The 18,188-nt window shown below is 44.7% G+C and overlaps 3 protein-coding genes across 3 annotated transcripts in view; 1 reads left to right on the forward strand and 2 right to left on the reverse strand.

Annotated features, from left to right (window-relative positions):
* VSIG8 (V-set and immunoglobulin domain containing 8) overlaps nucleotides 1-10,623 on the forward strand; it is a 50,551-nt gene extending 39,928 nt beyond the window's left edge. The window contains exons 3-7 of the mRNA XM_082275669.1: nucleotides 2,193-2,397; nucleotides 3,059-3,217; nucleotides 5,564-5,686; nucleotides 5,878-6,013; nucleotides 9,961-10,623. Coding sequence (XP_082131795.1) covers nucleotides 2,193-2,397; nucleotides 3,059-3,217; nucleotides 5,564-5,686; nucleotides 5,878-6,013; nucleotides 9,961-10,276 — 939 coding nt within the window. The 3' untranslated portion in view covers nucleotides 10,277-10,623. The remainder of the gene's footprint in view (nucleotides 1-2,192; nucleotides 2,398-3,058; nucleotides 3,218-5,563; nucleotides 5,687-5,877; nucleotides 6,014-9,960) is intronic.
* Nucleotides 10,624-10,660: 37 nt separating this feature from the next.
* LOC309569085 (uncharacterized protein) lies at nucleotides 10,661-15,897 on the reverse strand (the record flags this gene model as incomplete). The annotated part of the gene is made up of 4 exons (XM_082274849.1): nucleotides 10,661-10,710; nucleotides 10,971-11,851; nucleotides 12,897-13,021; nucleotides 15,739-15,897. 4 exons carry the CDS (start codon nucleotides 15,895-15,897, stop codon nucleotides 10,661-10,663), a joined length of 1,215 nt encoding a protein of 404 aa, XP_082130975.1.
* Nucleotides 15,898-16,221: 324 nt separating this feature from the next.
* Nucleotides 16,222-18,188, reverse strand: part of LOC309569086 (uncharacterized protein) — a gene marked incomplete at its 3' end in the record, with an annotated part of 62,855 nt that continues 60,888 nt past the window's right edge. Inside the window, exon 19 of the mRNA XM_082274850.1 lies at nucleotides 16,222-16,312. Within this exon, the coding sequence (XP_082130976.1) occupies nucleotides 16,222-16,312 (91 nt within the window). The remainder of the gene's footprint in view (nucleotides 16,313-18,188) is intronic.

Here is an 18,188-nt window from a genome sequence, read left to right on the forward strand (position 1 = left end):
CTTTTGGGTTTAAGGACCATGTGACTCACTCCCATCTTCCCATGTGACTGCACCAGTGCCTTCTTATTGGCCGTGCTGTCATGTGGGGGCAGGTGGAGAGTCCTCAGCCCTGTGTAAGCTTCAAACCGATTAATAATTAAAGAATCTAAAGAATCCGACACGTTTCGGGGGTCCAAAAACACCCCCTTTATCAGAGCTTGAGGTTAAGCCAAACCAGCTGCTGACAAGACTTGTGCAGGTAATTGCACTAGAAGTAAAAAACATCAAAGGTCCAGTTTACTTCTATCCCCTGATGAAGGGAGCATCCTTGTAACAAAAAGGTCAATTGAAGTGCTACAAAGGTCCAGATAAGGTCCAAAAGTGCCTCCTTTATCAGGTCTCGAGATAGAACCAAACCGGCTGCTAACAAGACCTGTGCTGGAAGAAAAAATAGTTGAAGGTTCAGTAAACATTTAGCCCCTGATGAAGGGGGCATTTTTGGATTACCTATCCGCAGCCTGACCATTACTGGAATACGATCGTATCTGGTTCCAGGGAAGTCAACTTCTACTCCCCTGAGGAACACAACAGTCTCCTTGGCTTGTAGTGTAATGTGATAAAAAATGTGAATTGAAGTGCCATACCACTGCTGAAAGGTCCAGATAAGATGTTATTCTAGTATGGGTCAGGAGGACAATCAAAAGTCAAGGAGACAATGGCGTTCCTTGAAGATGTAGAAGTAGCATGCCTGGGAACCAGTTATGATTTTATTCCAGTAAAGGTCAAGGAGACAATTGAAAGTGTAGCCAATGCATTTCAGGGGTATAAAAACCCCTCCTTCATCAGGGCTTGAGATAGAAGCAAAATCAGCTGCAGACAAGACCGGTGTAGATAATCACACTGAAGAAATACCATTACCTTCTAGTCCATATATATTATTTTCTGCCTCAAGCTCCTGATGAAGGAAGTGTTTTTGGACCCCTGAAATGCATTGGATAGTTTTTCAATAGTCTCCCTGATGATTGCAGGAATACCGTCGTATCTGGTTCCTGGGCAGGCAGCTTCTGCACCCCTGAGGAACATCATAGTCTCCTTGGTTAGTAGTATAATGTATGAAGATGCCACACCACTGCCGAAAGGTCCAGATAAGACTTTATTCCAGTATGCGCCAGGAGGACAAACAAAAGAGTATCTGATGAATTTTAAGGGTCCAAAAATGCCCTCCCCCCTTTTCAGGGCTTGAGATAGAATCAAACCAGTTTTCCAGCCCAAGTCCTGAGGAAGGAAGTGTTTTTGGACCCCCGAAATGCACTGGGTACCTTTTCCATTGTCCCCTTGACCCTTACAGGAATAGTCATATCCGGACTTTCCAGCCATGCTCAATCAATTTGAAGACAATCTTTCTTCTTCATCTCTGTTGGTATACTAGAAACACTTTAGTCCAGTTCAAGATTACTTTATCTATGGACACCTGAAGGCAGGGCTTTTTTTCAGTGGGAACGCAGTTCCGGCACCTCCAGCACTGGATGTATGTAATGGCAAGGGGTGCTGGAGGTGTGCTGCAGGGTCTGTTGATACTGGTTGCTGGGGATCTATTGTCACTGGAGGGAATCTATTATTGCAGGGGGGTCTGTTGCTGGGGAGATCTGTTGTTGCTGGCAGGGGATCTATTGTTGCTAAGGGTGGGTCTTATGTTGCTGGGGGGTCAGTCATTTCTGGGAGGAATCTACTGTTGAGGAAGAGGTCTATTGTTGCTTCCGGGGGTCTATTGTTGCTGAGGAAGGGGGTAGTATTTTCTTGTAGGTGGTCCATCGTTGCTGGGGGGGGATCTATTCTTCCAGAGGGTCTGCTGATGCTGGCTGCGAGGAGATCTCTTGTTGCTGCTAGGGAGGGGGGTGTTTTGTTGTGAGTGGTCCATTTTTGCTGGCTGCAGGGGATCTATTCTACTGCTTTTCTTGTTATCATTAACAAGCTCAGTACAAATTAGCTAGTACCACAAATGTTACTGTATTATCTAAAAGGGGTGGTCTTCGGAGGTGGGTAATGGGTGGAACCAAGAAACGGTGCTCGGAGGTGGGTAGGGGCGGAGACAAAGGGTGACTTGAAAAGGGGGAGTTCCGGCACCTATTCTCTGAGAAAAAAAGCCCTGTGGACACCTGTAGGCATTATTAGTGTAAGATCCAACAATGACTTTCCATCATCTTCTTCATTAGATCCTCACCTACATGGACAACCAGGTCGTCCCCAAAGGCCCTCCAGGTCTCATGAGCCGCCTTACATTTGTCCAAGCAGATCCCAGCAAAGGTGATGCCTCAGTCCACATAACCTACCTTGATGTTGGAGATGCAGCAACTTACCAGTGCAAAGTCAAGAAGAACCCTGGAGTGGCTACTAGAAAAGTCACCCTAAATGTTCAAGGTACGTAATAGTGTTCCTTACTGTGCTTCTAGGTGCTAGTTGGGTGTGAGCATGTGCAGAGGGGCTGGGTTCTCAAGCTCCACCCCTGAGGATCTCATGGATAGTCTTCCTCCAAACAGTCTATGACAGTGATGGCGAACCTTGGCACTCCAGATGTTTTGGAACTACATTTCCCACGATGCTCAACTACACTGTAAAGTGCATTAGTATCATGGGAAATATAGTTCCAAAACATCTGGGGTGCCAAGGTTCGCCATCACTGGTCTATGACAATCTGCTGCCATATTGAATAAGCATATGGTAGTAACAGGATATGGCGGCAGAAGCATCAAAAGCCAACAATTGCGGCTTCACTTACATAAATTGGTGACGTGAAAAGCTATATTTACTTAAACCTGGCAACCTGACGAAACGCGTCAGTAGATGTGCCAATCACATATTTAAATACAAGCTTTCCATTTCCATTACATACCATATTTTAGACCCAGTGATGTCATCACTGGGTTATTGTGCTTCTCTATATAGGCAGGTCATGGCTGGTGGGAGGGGCCGGCAGGGTCCTGAAAACATCACATTAAAGCAGGACTCTACTAGAATTTTTGTGCTTAGTATGTTAATTGTTGTTAATCTATTAATAGAGCCTTTATTTCTCTAATTATAGTTATACCTACTAATCCTCGATGCTGGATTGAAGGTGAGCAGAGCCACGGAAAAGACGTCACCCTGAAATGTACATCTCAGGAGGGAACCCCACCTCTGACTTATACATGGCAGAAGATAGCCGGACCCTCAAATCCTGCAACGCCCGTTCTCAACCTGAGTAAGTGTGCTGATGTCACTCCTTTATAATATAATTTATATCTGGAGAGCGGTGATGTCACTCCTGTATAATATATCTTATATCTGGAGAGAGGTGATGTCACTCCTGTATAATATATCTTATATCTGGAGAGCGGTGATGTCACACCTGTATAATATATCTTATATCTGGAGAGCGGTGATGTCACTCTGTATAATATATCTTATATCTGGAGAGCGGTGATGTCACTCATGTATAATATATCTTATATCTGGAGAGAGGTGATGTCACTTCTGTATAATATATCTTATATCTGGAGAGCGGTGATGTCACACCTGTATAATATATCTTATATCTGGAGAGTGGTGATGTCACTCCTTTATAATATAATTTATATCTGGAGAGCGGTGATGTCACTCTGTATAATATATCTTATATCTGGAGAGCGGTGATGTCACTCCTTTATAATATAATTTATATCTGGAGAGCGGTGATGTCACTCCTGTATAATATATCTTATATCTGGAGAGCGGTGATGTCACTCCTGTATAATATATCTTATATCTGGAGGGCGGTGATGTCACTCCTGTATAATATATCTTATATCTGGAGAGCGGTGATGTCACTCCTGTATAATATATCTTATATCTGGAGAGCGGTGATGTCACTCTGTATAATATATCTTATATCTGAAGGGCGGTGATGCCACTCCTGTATAATATATCTTATATCTGGAGAGCAGTGATGTCACTTTGTATAATATATCTTATATCTGGAGAGCGGTGATGTCACTTCTGTATAATATATCTTATATCTGGAGAGCGGTGATGTCACTCTGTATAATATATCTTATATCTGGAGATCGGTGATGTCACTCTGTATGATATATCTTATATCTGGAGAGCTGTGATGTCACTCTGTATAATATATCTTATATCTGGAGAGCAGTGATATCACTCCTGTATAATATATCTTATATCTGGAGAGCGGTGATGTCACTCTGTATAATATATCTTATATCCGGAGAGCGGTGATGTCATTTTGTATAATATATCTTATATCTGTCACTCTGTATAATATATCTTATATCTGGAGAGCGGTGATGTCACTCCTGTATAATATATCTTATATCTGGAGAGCGGTGATGTCACTTCTGTATAATATATCTTATATCTGGAGAGCGGTGATGTCACTCCTGTATAATATATCTTATATCTGGAGAGCGGTGATGTCACTCTGTATAATATATCTTATATCTGGAGAGTGGTGATGTCACTCTGTATAATATATCTTATATCTGGAGAGTGGTGATGTCACTCCTGTATAATATATCTTATATCTGTCACTCTGTATAATATATCTTATATCTGGAGAGCGGTGATGTCACTCTGTATAATATATCTTATATCTGGAGAGTGGTGATGTCACTCCTGTATAATATATCTTATATCTGTCACTCTGTATAATATATCTTATATCTGGAGAGCGGTGATGTCACTCTGTATAATATATCTTATATCTGGAGAGCGGTGATGTCACTCTGTATAATATATCTTATATCTGGAGAGCGGTGATGTCACTCTGTATAATATATCTTATATCTGGAGAGCAGTGATGTCACTCCTGTATAATATATCTTATATCTGGAGAGCGGTGATGTAACTCCTGTATAATATATTTGTATCTAGAGAGCGGTGATGTCACTCCTGTATAATATATCTTATATCTGGAGAGCGGTGATGTCACTCTGTATAATATATCTTATATCTGGAGAGCGGTGATGTCACTCTGTATAATATATCTTATATCTGGAGAGCGGTGATGTCACACCTGTATAATATATCTTATATCTGTAGAGCGGTGATGTCACTCCTGTATAATATATCTTATATCTGGAGAGCAGTGATGTCACTTCTGTATAATATATCTTATATCTGGAGAATGGTGATGTCACACCTGTATAATATATCTTATATCTGGAGAGCGGTGATGTCACTTCTCTATAATATATCTTATATCTGGAGAGCGGTGATGTCACTCTGTATAATATATCTTATATCTGGAGAGCGGTGATGTCACTCTGTATAATATATCTTATATCTGGAGAGCGGTGATGTCACTCTCTATAATATATCTTATATCTGGAGAGCGGTGATGTCACTACTGTATAATATATCTTATATCTGGAGAGTGGTGATGTCACTCTGTATAATATATCTTATATCTGGAGAGCTGTGATGTCACTCTGTATAATATATCTTATATCTGGAGAGCTGTGATGTCACTCTGTATAATATATCTTATATCTGGAGAGCGGTGGATATAAGTCAGTCTATGCCTCATATTTTATTTTCTGTGCTCATACAGAACCTTTGAATGGAGATTTGCTGATCAAGAACCTCTCTGACGCCTATGTGGGAGCCTATCAGTGTAAAATAGGGAATCAGGTGGGGAGTAGCACTTGTGTGGCCGATCTGACTGTGACTTCAGGTGAGATGAGTTACAATAACATTGACCTATGTACTTGCAAAGAACATACTGTATATGCAAATCAATCAATCAATCAATCAATCAATCAATCAATCAATCAAGCAATCAGATCTGTCAGTGTATAGCAATCTGTAATATTGTTAATGATAATGATGTAGTTGGTGACCGTGTCTCTTCTCTCCCTGTGGCAGCCAATCGTACCGGGATCATAGTCGGGGCAGTTTTGGGGGCCCTCTTCCTCCTTCTTCTTCTCCTCCTGCTCATTTGGTGTCTGATTTGCTGCTGCAACAAAAGGCGTTACGAAAAGGAAATCGCTAATGACATCCGGTAAACTATGCAAACCCACCATAGAGAAATAACGTTAAAGAATTAGCACCGCCTTTTAATGTTTCATTTTTTTTGTTGTGATCACCTTGAAGCTGAAGTTTCCCTGGATCCTCCCCTCCCCCTCATTAACATGCTAATAACATTTTCCATGACCTTATATTATACTTATATACGTCATTGCTGGGTCTCTGTGCTTCTCTATGCAATGGCAGGCAGATCATGGCTGGTGGGAGGGAAGATGCTGGATGTCCTCTAGCCAGGAAATGAGATGGGCAGTTTCTGAGTTTCCTTGGCTTCTAAGGCACAATGTGAGAAGCTCACAGTGTGCAGTGAAATCAGAGTAAGCCATTTTAGTACAGGTGAGGAGCCGTTGCAACTGTACAAGTATGCTCTCTGCTTGGATTTTTCAATGGTGCAATGGTAATATTACAGATAACTATTGGAGAACCCACCTAAGAAATCTGTATTATTATTATTATAGTTCATATTGAGGACAGCCATTGATTTTTTAGCTTTGTGAACATTTTGTTTAAATTGGAAATAATTTAATGTCAAAGCAAATGCTCCCAAAAATACACAATAGCGTCCCCTAAATCATATATATCTAGAGTATTTTTCCTTTTATACCAAGGGTGCAAAATTGGATGATTTGGTTTTGTCTACCTGGTAAGCCTTTATTAAGAAAAATGTCCACAAGATGGCAGTCTTGTATCAATAAAGTCCCATACTATAGCAGCCGCTAGGAATAATCGCAAGAGAATCCACCAGGCTGGTTGTACCCAAGTTGATCGATCAACTTGGTACATTCAGCCTGCCCATTACCTGAGGGTGAAAGATATCCTCACCGGGAGAAGACAGTGATTATTGCTAGGGGCTATAGCAGCCGCTAGGGTTAATCAAGAGAATCTGTTAGCAAAATGTTAGCAAAATTGATGGCAGACTGGCATCAATAAAGACTTAAATGAACTTGCTAGTCCAGCTTTCTGCCAAAATAAAAAAAAAAAAAAGATTTTGAACACAAAATACTGTATACAAATCTTTTTAGTTAAATAAAAACGATTATAAAGGCAAAGTAAAATGGAATGATCTCAGGTTGGGTTTATCTGATATGGCTGCTTTAAGTAAGGTGTCCACTAGATGGCAGCCTGGCACCAATAAAGTCCTACTATGTCTCAGTTAGCAAAGTGTCCACTAGATGGCAGTCTCACACCAATAAAATCCTACTATGTCTTAGTTAGCAAAGTGTCCACTAGATGGCAGTCTCGCACCTATAAAGTCCTACTATGTCTCAGTTAGCAAAGTGTCCACTAGATGGCAGTCTCGCACCAATAAAATCCTATTATGTCTCAGTTAGCAAAGTGTCCACTAGATGGCAGTCTCGCACTAATAAAGTCCTACTACGTCTCAGTTAGCAAAGTGTCCACTAGATGGCAGCCTGGCACCATTAAAGTCTTACTATGTCTCAGTTAGCAAAGTGTCCACTAGATGGCAGTCTCACACCAATAAAGTCCTACTATGTCTCAGTTAGCAAAGTGTCCACTAGATGGCAGTCTCGCACCAATAAAGTCCTACTATGTCTCAGTTAGCAAAGTGTCCACTAGATGGCAGTCTCGCACCAATAAAGTCCTACTATGTCTCAGTTAGCAAAGTGTCCACTAGATGGCAGCCTGGCACCAATAAAGTCCTACTATGTCTCAGTTAGCAAAGTGTCCACTAGATGGCAGTCTCGCACCAATAAAGTCCTACTATGTCTCAGTTAGCAAAGTGTCCACTAGATGGCAGTCTCGCACCAATAAAGTCCTACTATGTCTCAGTTAGCAAAGTGTCCACTAGATGGCAGTCTCGCACCAATAAAATCCTACTATGTATCAGTTAGCAAAGTGTCCACTAGATGGCAGTCTCGCACCAATAAAGTCCTACTATGTCTCAGTTAGCAAAGTGTCCACTAGATGGCAGTCTCGCACCAATAAAGTCCTACTATGTCTCAGTTAGCAAAGTGTCCACTAGATGGCAGTCTCGCACCAATAAAGTCCTACTATGTCTCAGTTAGCAAAGTGTCCACTAGATGGCAGTCTCGCACCAATAAAGTCTTACTATGTCTCAGTTAGCAAAGTGTCCACTAGATGACAGCCTCGCGTCAATAAAGTCCTACTATGTCTCAGTTAGCAAAGTGTCCACTAGATGGCAGTCTCGCACCAATAAAGTCTTACTATGTCTCAGTTAGCAAAGTGTCCACTAGATGGCAGTCTCGCACCAATAAAGTCCTACTATGTCTCAGTTAGCAAAGTGTCCACTAGATGGCAGTCTCCACCAATAAAGTCCTACTATGTCTCAGTTAGCAAAGTGTCCACTAGATGGCAGTCTCGCACCAATAAAGTCTTACTATGTCTCAGTTAGCAAAGTGTCCACTAGATGACAGCCTCGCGTCAATAAAGTCCTACTATGTCTCAGTTAGCAAAGTGTCCACTAGATGGCAGTCTCTCACCAATAAGCTTTTGCTTGGATGATTTTACTCCAGCATGCTCAGTAACTCAAAAAAAGGGTAATAATATTGGGTATCAGAGCAATGATTAGGCGGTTACTGCATAATTAGGGGAGGAACTACACAGAAAGTGGGCATAATCTTGGTAGGGACACCTGGAAAAGTGGACATGGCCTTGTTGAGACCATATAGAATAGGGAACCTCAAACTACGGCCCTCCAGCTGTTGCAGAACCACCCATCCCATGAGGCATTGTAAAACTCTGACATTCACAGACATGACTAGGCATGGTGGGAATTGTAGTTCCTGAACAACCGGAGGGCCATAGTTTGAAGACCTCTGATACAGAAGATGGACGTTTTAAGCATGGGCTGTGGGCACAGTTGAGATGGTAATGAGTAAAATTTCAAAATGTGGAGCCCCCTTGAGAGAGATGCCAGGGTATCTCCTGGCCACTTCTGGACATTTGTGGCTGACTTCAGCAAGAGAACTGTGAAGAAAAGAGCCTACAGGGGACGTTTAGACAAGTCAATGAGCTATTGGGCCCTTTAAAGGAGCCATTGGACTCTTTACAGTTCAGGAACCATGCAGCCATCTCTTGTTTCATGTATCTGGTGTTCCCTACAGTTGAAATGTCTTAGGTGGACCTCATGCTTCCCTCGATGTTAGCTATAGTTTTTATATGACACAAGGGGGGGGGGGGGAAGGGCAACACTATTTAGGTGAACCTAGGCAGGGCTTTTTTTCAGCGGGAACGCGGGAGAACGCAGTTCCGGCACCTCCACGACTGAATGTATGTAATGGCAAGGGGTGCTGGAGGTGTGCTGCAGGGTCTGTTGATGCTGGTTGCTGCGGATCTATTGTCACTGGAGGGAATCTATTATTGCAGGGGGGTCTGTTGCTGGGGAGATCTGTTGTTGCTGGCAGGGGATCTATTGTTGTTAAGGGTGGGTCTTATGATGCTGGGGGGTCAGTCATTTCTGGGAGGGATCTACTGTTGAGGCAGAGGTCTATTGTTGCTTCCGGGGGGTCTATTGTTGCTGAGGAAGGGGGTGGTATTTTCTTGTAGGTGGTCCATTGTTGCTGGGGGGGGGGGGATCTATTCTTCCAGAGGGTCTGCTGATGCTGGCTGTGAGGAGATCTGTTGTTGCTGCTAGGGAGGGGGTGTTTTGTTGTGAGTGGTCCATTGTTGCTGGCTGCAGGGGATCTATTCTATTGCTTTTCTCGTTATCATTAACAAGCTCAATACAAATGAGTTAGTACCACAAATGTTACTGTATTATCCTAAAGGGGTGGTCCTCGGAGGTGGGTAATGGGTGGAACCAAGAAACGGTGCTCGGAGGTGGGTAGGGGGCGGAGACAAGGGGTGACTTCAAAAGGGGGAGTTCCGGCACCTGAAGCCCTGAACCTAGGGCATCATGATTTCTCAATATAGCCAATTAAATTTGGTCTTTTCCACCTGCAGGGAGGATGTGAATGCCCCACCGCCGAGTGCCACGAACAGCCGAGTCAGCTCCGTCCGTACAGCAGCGGGCTACCGGCCGCACAACATCAGCTACTCCCTGCGAAGGGCCTACAACATGGCACCCAGAGTGGAACCAAACGCTCCGTCCTTGTCTGGAAGCGATCCAATTAAAGTCAAGTTTGAGAGTCCAGTGTCGACCCCGGAACCCATCATGATTGTTCCAGAAGCAACAAAAATTAATCCATACAACATCCAGAGGGTCGGGGGGATCCCGGTGATGGTCCCAGCACACAGCAGAGAAGGATTCATTGTGTAAAGAGGAAATTCTTGAAACTTTTATTTTCTGTAAGAACTTTTTATCACCATGAAGATCACTTCCAAACAGCTCAAGACATTTGTGATGGTTATTGTTGGCCTAATCTTTTCTATAATGTACATATTGGGGGAGGGGGGAATGGAGAGGATGGATCTGATGATGCAGTTGTGTCACGGCCTTGACCGTTTATGAAATGGACAACTTCTTACCTGTAGACCCTGAAGAACAAATGTTTTTGTAGCCATGCAATTCGTGATCTATTGCTAAAGTTTACTGATGCCATTTTGTATTCGGGGGTTGGGTCTGGATTATTTTAAAGCTGAAAAATGATATTTTGTTATATAAATATGATATGTGATATCCGTGTGTTCTTTACTTGTCTATCTAAAGATCTCCGGGAGTGGAGTCAAAAGAAGTGTGTTTGGCGTCTCCAGCTTAGAAGGAAAGCAGAGTGTTATGAGTTCTAGAAAACATTTTACACTTGGGGATCCCAGAACAATGACACGCTGACCCCAGGGGGTCCAAAACAATGACACACTGACACTCCCAGAACAATGACACACTGACACTTGGGGATCCCAGAACAATGACACACTGACACTTGGGGGTCCCAGAACAATGACACACTGACACTTGGTGATCCAGAACAATGACACACTGACACTTGGGGATCCCAGAACAATGAAATGCTGACCCAAAGGGGGTCCAGAACAATGACACACTGACACTTGGAGGTCCCAGAACAATGGCACACTGACACTTGGGGGTCCAGAACAATGACACACTGACACTTGGGGGTCCAGAACAATGACACACTGACACTTGGGGGTCCAGAACAATGACACACTGACACTTGGAGGTCCCAGAACAATGGCACACTGACACTTGGGGGTCCAGAACAATGACACACTGACACTTGGGGGTCCAGAACAATGACACACTGACACTTGGGGGTCCAGAACAATGACACACTGACACTTGGGGGTCCAGAACAATGACACACTGACACTTGGAGGTCCCAGAACAATGGCACACTGACACTTGGGGGTCCAGAACAATGACACACTGACACTTGGGGGTCCAGAACAATGACACACTGACACTTGGGGGTCCAGAACAATGACACACTGACACTTGGGGGTCCAGAACAATGACACACTGACACTTGGGGGTCCAGAACAATGACACACTGACACTTGGGGGTCCCAGAACAATGGCACACTGACACTTGGGGGTCCCAGAAAATTGACACACTGACACTTGGGGGTCCCAGAACAATGACACACTGACACTTGGGGGTCCCAGAATATTGACACACTGACACTTGGAGGTCCCAGAACAATGGCACACTGACACTTGGGGGTCCCAGAATATTGACACACTGACACTTGGGGGTCCCAGAACAATGACACACTGACACTTGGGGGTCCCAGAATATTGACACACTGACACTTGGGGGTCCCAGAACAATGACACACTGACACTTGGGGGTCCAGAACAATGACACACTGACACTTGGGGTCCAGAACAATGACACACTGACACTTGGGGTCCAGAACAATGACACGTTGATACCTGAGGGTCCCAGAATAATGACACACTGACACTTGGGGGTCCCAGAACACTGACACTTGGGGGTCCCAGAACAATGGCACACTGACACTTGGGGGTCCAGAACAATGGCACACTGACACTTGGGGGTCACAGAACAATGACACACTGACACTTGGGGATCCCAGAACAATGACCCACTGACACTTGGGGGTCCAGAACAATGACACACTGACACTTGGGGGTCTCAGAACAATGACACACTGACACTTGGGGGTCCCAGAACACTGACACTTGGGGTTCCAGATTGATGACACACTGACACTTGGGGATCCAGAACAATGACACACTGGCCTCTGGGGGTCCAGAACAATGACACACTGACACTTGAGGGTCCCAGAACAATGAAACACTGACACTTGGGGATGCAGAACAATGACACCCTGACACTTGGGGGTCCAGAACAATGACACACTGACACTTGGGGGTCCCAGAACACTGACACTTGGGGTTCCAGATTGATGACACACTGACACTTGGGGATCCAGAACAATGACACACTGGCCTCTGGGGGTCCAGAACAATGACACACTGACACTTGAGGGTCCCAGAACAATGAAACACTGACACTTGGGGATGCAGAACAATGACACCCTGACACTTGGGGGTCTCAGAACAATGACACACTGACACTTGGGGGTCCCAGAACACTGACACTTGGGGTTCCAGATTGATGACGCACTGACACTTGGGGATCCAGAACAATGACACAATGACACTTGGGGGGGGGGGGGGGTCCCAGAACAATGACACACTGACACTTGGGGGTCCCAGAACAATGAGACACTGACCTCTGGGGATCCAGAACAGTGACACGCTGACCCCAGGGGGTCCAGAACAATGACACACTGACACTTGGGGGTCCAGAACAATGCACACTGACACTTGGGGGTCCAGAACAATGACACACTGACACTTGGGGGTCCAGAACAATTACACACTGACACTTGGGAATCCAGAACAATGACACACTGACACTTGGGGGTCCAGAACAATGACACACTGACACTTGGGGGTCCCAGAACAATGACACACTGACACTTGGGGGTCCAGAACAATGACACACTGACCCCAGGGGGTCCAGAACAATGACACACTGACACTTGGGGGTCCCAGGTCAATGACACACTGACACTTGGGGGTCCAGAACAATGACACAATGACCCCAGGGGGTCCAGAACAATGACACACTGACACTTGGGGCTCCAGAACAATGACACACTGACACTTGGGGGTCCCAAAACAATGACGCACTGACCCCTAGCGGTCCAGATTGATGACACACTGACACTTGAGGGTCCCAGAACAATGACACACTGATACTTGGGGGGTCCCAGAACAATGACACACTGAGCCCTGGGGTCCAGATTGATGACACACTGACCTCTGGGGGTCCAGAACAATGACACACTGACACTTGGGGGTCCCAGAACAATGATGCACTGAGCCCTGGGGTCCAGATTGATGACACACTGACCTCTGGGGGTCCAGAACAATGACACACTGACACTTGGGGTCCCAGAACAATGACACACTGACACTTGGGGATCCCAGAACAATGACACACTGACACTTGGGGGTCCCAGAACAATGACACACTGACACTTGGGGATCCCAGAACAATGATACACTGACCCCTGGGGGTCCAGAACAATGATACACTGACACTTGGGGGGTCCCAGAACAATGACACGCTGACCCCTGGGGGTCCAGAACAATGACACACTGACACTTAGGGGGTCCCAGAACAATGACACACTGACACTTAGGGGGTCCCAGAACAATGACACACTGACACTTGGGGGTCCAGAACAATGACACACTGACACTTGGGGGTCCAAAACAATGACACACTGATACTTGGGGTCTCAGAACAATGACACACTGACACTTGGGGGTCCCAGAACAATGACACACTGACACTTGGGGGTCCCAGAACAATGACACACTGACACTTGGGGGTCCAGAACAATGACACACTGACACTTGGGGATCCCAGAACAATTTCAAACTTACATTTGAGGGTTCAATTGTGAATGGAGCCTAAAGGTATCTTTTTTTAAAGTATGTTCAGCTCTGTTCACTCCTGATACTTTCCAGCCAAAATGTGGCTTTCTATCCAACTTTTAAATACTTTAGTGCAGGGATCCTCAAACTACGACCCCCCAGCTGTTGCAGAACCACACATCCCATGAGGCATTGTAAAACTCTAACATTCACAGACATTACAAGGCATAATAGGAATTGTAGTTCTGGAACAACTGGAGGGCCATAGTTTGAAGACCCCTGCTTTAGAGGTTCCATTGATGGAAGAATACATTTATTCAATTTGTGTGAGACAAAGGCTACTTTTAGCATCTTCAGAAGTCCAGTGGCTCCAATCTCCCATATTCTAATACTAAACCGTGTATTTCTTTGAGAAGTACGACAAGAGACAACAACCCAAAACAAAGTCATCAGATTTATAAACAGTAACGTAATAATAAACATGTACAAAACATAGTAACAAACAATATACAATACATATGATACACTGCATAGGCACACATCCAAAGGATGACACACATCATGTCCAAAATAGAATTATTATATAAAAATTAAATATTAATACTGTTCAGCAGGGATGAGTGGAATTGTGAATTGTCGGTTCGCCCAAGTTTTAGCAAAACAAAATCTTTCTAAAATGTAAAAATTTGAGGAAGGCTACACTCAGGTGTTTTGTGGTAGTTCCCACCCAGCCCCAGTGTCTCCGTGTCCCGGGGAAGGACAGACTGTCAATTACGTGACCACTGTGATTGGCTGTCACAATGGTCACATGATCTGGAGCCCATCTCGTTAGCTCTCAATCATCACTAGAGCCTGGGAGCTGTCCATGGACAGCTTGGTCACTGTGCTGGGAGCTACCTCTGAGCACAGAAACCTCAGCACAGCTTAGGTCAATGGCCATTAAAGCCCACCTTTCTTGCTGTTGCACAGTACATTACACTGAAGGGTGCATTTGACTGTAAAACAGATGCCCCATATACTGTAGGTGTCTGAAGATGAGAAAATGCTTTACCATATATATAGTTCATTTTTTTAAATTAAGTTTTTGTATAAAGTGGGATGGGTTAGAACAGGGTTTCATAATCAAGGTTCCATGGAACTCTAGGGTTCCTCCAGAGGTTGCTAGAGGTTCCTTGAGCAATGAGCAATTTAGCCTCTCAGATAAGTTCACCTGACACCATTGATCTTTTTAGCTATCTGTAAGGAGTTAATTCCTTCGAAAATGCTTTACCAAAGGTTATATACAGTCCATTTTTTTAAATTAAGTTTTTGGATAAAGTGGGATGGGTTAGACCAGGGTTTCTTAATCAAGGTTCCATGGAACTCTATGGTTCCTCCAGAGGTTGCTAGAGGTTCCTTGAGCAATTTAGCCTCCCTCCCACGTCCCAATGGACACCATTGTTTTTTTTTAGCTATCTGTAAGGAGGTAATTGTTCCCAATGTCCACACATGTATGGGGCACTCTTCCCACCAACCATCACACTAATGTATCATGAGTTGTAGATATAGTAATATTTAGCAGGGTTCCCTGAGACCGGAACATTTTTTCAAGGGTTCCTTTGTGTTAAAACGGTTGAGAAAGGCTGGGTTGGACCGTCTTCCAAGCTTTCATTGCTGTTTGTGTCCCCACTGGGGGGGATTTACCCCTCAATTTGTCCTGGTGACCACCAACAGAAATTATGGGGAAATCCTAAATTGATCATGAGCGCAAAAGGTGAGGAGAACCTGCCACAGGTGACAAATGTTCTGGTGAAAAATTTCTAGGATGGGAATTCCCCTAACGTTAGGGAGATATCTCCTCTCACTTCCCATTGCTTCTTCAAGACAGGAAGAAAAAGCAAATCTCCCTTGTAGGATGAAGACAGTATTAGAAAAATAATCTTACGGGTTTTTAAGCTATCCTTAAGCCAGGGCCGGAAAGGGTTGGGCAGGACGGGAGGCTGCCCTGGGAGCTGTGGTATCATGTAAGGTGGAGGGTGATTTCTTTGGGGAGGAGCATTAGTGCTGGGGGGATTTGGGGGATGGGGGGTGGGCAAAGATTTGTGCTGGGAGGGGAGATTTTACAGGGCTGGATTTGTACTGGGAGGAGGGGAAATTTATACTTAGGGTAAGCATGCAGATTAGTGCTCAGTTTTTTTGGTGGGGGGATTTTCACTGGCACATTATGCTCATACATCTTGCAGAAGGGTGCAGATTGGTATGTTTGCCCTGGGCGCCAGATGACCTTGTCCTTAAGCTATAAATGTTTCCGCCATACATACTGATTCATTTGTCAAAGTTTTTTGGTTTCACCAAATGAAAATTTTCAGTTCTGGACGGGAATTTTCCAGCTCTCTCAAGCTTTCTTTTGATTCTGCAGACAATGTTTGAATTTCGAGTCTAGAAGGAAGATAAAGAAGGTGTTAGACATAACAAACATATATTGCAGAACGTATTGATAAAAATCGGCCAGCTTTTACATTGAGCGCCAAGAGAAGGGCGCATGCGGACCTCTACAAATTCAGTCTAAATACTCATTTGCAGGACAACAAATATACATGGGATCTAACGAAGGAGATCAGGTGGGTTCTCTACAGCAGTGTTTCTCAACCTTATGGAGATCAGGGATTAGTAGATTCTTCCAAAACTTTCCATGACCCAACAGTAAAAAGAAAATGATACTCACACAATAAAATACGGGAACACAAAATATGTACTGAAATTCAGGATGGCTGGGTGTCACTGTGGGGGGATGGAGCTTCTGGAGGGGAGGGGGTCAGGGAATTCTGCAGCAAACTTGGTGGCCTTGTCAGGAATTAAGTTTCTGGAAGGGGCTAGGTCAGTGATGGCGAACCTTGGCACCCCAGACTTGGCACCCCATGTACTCTGCAGTGTAGTTGAGCATCATGGGAAATGTAGTTCCAAAACATCTGGGGTGCCAAGGTTTGCCATCACTGGGCTAGGTTCTCTCCAGGAGGTTGCAAGCTTGGCAAAGGCATCGTAGCAGACAGGGGGCACTGTTTGCATTAGGAGGCACTGTAAGAGGTTGGGAGGCATGTAGGCAGATGCAGTCTACTTTATCCACTGTAGGTGGTGCTCTTTTGCAGCGGTATTGCAGTTGGAGAGAAAGTCAAGAAGAACATGGCTCCTCTATGGTTTCACAAAAGAAGATAGATCACACTCCGACATGAAAGAATCAAACAATTTATTCAGATGAAGAAAATTCCAAAGTGACAATCATGAACAAGTCGACAAACAAAGAAGCAGTTACGTGTTTCACAAATTAACTTTGCTTAATCTTAACCTAATCAGTTATAACTTAATCAGTTATGATTAAGCGAATGTAATTCGTGAAACGCGTCAACAGCTTCTTTGTTTGTCGACTTGTCCATGATGTCCACTATGATTGTCACTTTGGAATTTTCTTCATCTGAATAAATTGATTGATTCTTTCATATTGGAGTGCGGTCTATCTTCTTTCGTGAATCTACATTGCTTGGATCGCGGACCGGACGTGCACCCGACCTCTGATTGCCTGATTGTTTCACCTGAGAGGCTCTCTATCCATTGCATTCCAGCTTTCCTCTATGGTTTCCTGGGCCATGGGGGAAGATATCCAATTGGATGCTGCCACCCCATGTGACTCTAGCAGCCATCTTGGGTAAGGCAGAGCCTATTCAAGGCCCTAGCTCCCAGGTTTGGCACGCATTTTGTAAGTGGGTAGAGTAGAGACAGGTACCCTGCCTGTTAGGAACAGAACTAGCAACAGGGAAAGGTTCCTGATGAGGAGGGAAAGCATAGACTTCTCTGAATATCTTACCGCTTGGACTGGCAAGCCTCACTCTGCCCCTCCTAACAGGCGCTGTCAGTTTGGCTGAATCCTGCTCTCTACATGTTGTTGGACCTGTGAATGTTTCCGGTTGGGTTGCCTACCCCCCGGATTTATTAAAAACTGTCTCTGCATTATTTCAGTACAAGTTCTTTCATCTCACCTGGACTGGGTCTGGTATTGCTGCCGCGCCATGCTGCACCCCACCTACAGGCACTGTGGGACACTGTTGGATGATGGGGGCATTATGGGGGGCTGGAGGCTCTGCAGCTGGCTGAGAGGGTTCTCAGGGGGCCTGGGGGCACTGTGAGCAATCATAGAAGGTTGGAACCACTATGGGAGCGGGAAGACACTGTGGTAGGTTACCAGCTCTAAAGATGGCTGGTAGCCCCGGGAAAAGGGAAGTAGCAGGCCATGGTCTGGTGGCTGATAACCACTGATCTACGT

Source organism: Pelophylax lessonae (genome assembly GCF_965119305.1).
Source record: "Pelophylax lessonae genome assembly, chromosome: 13".
NCBI lineage: Eukaryota > Metazoa > Chordata > Amphibia > Anura > Ranidae > Pelophylax > Pelophylax lessonae.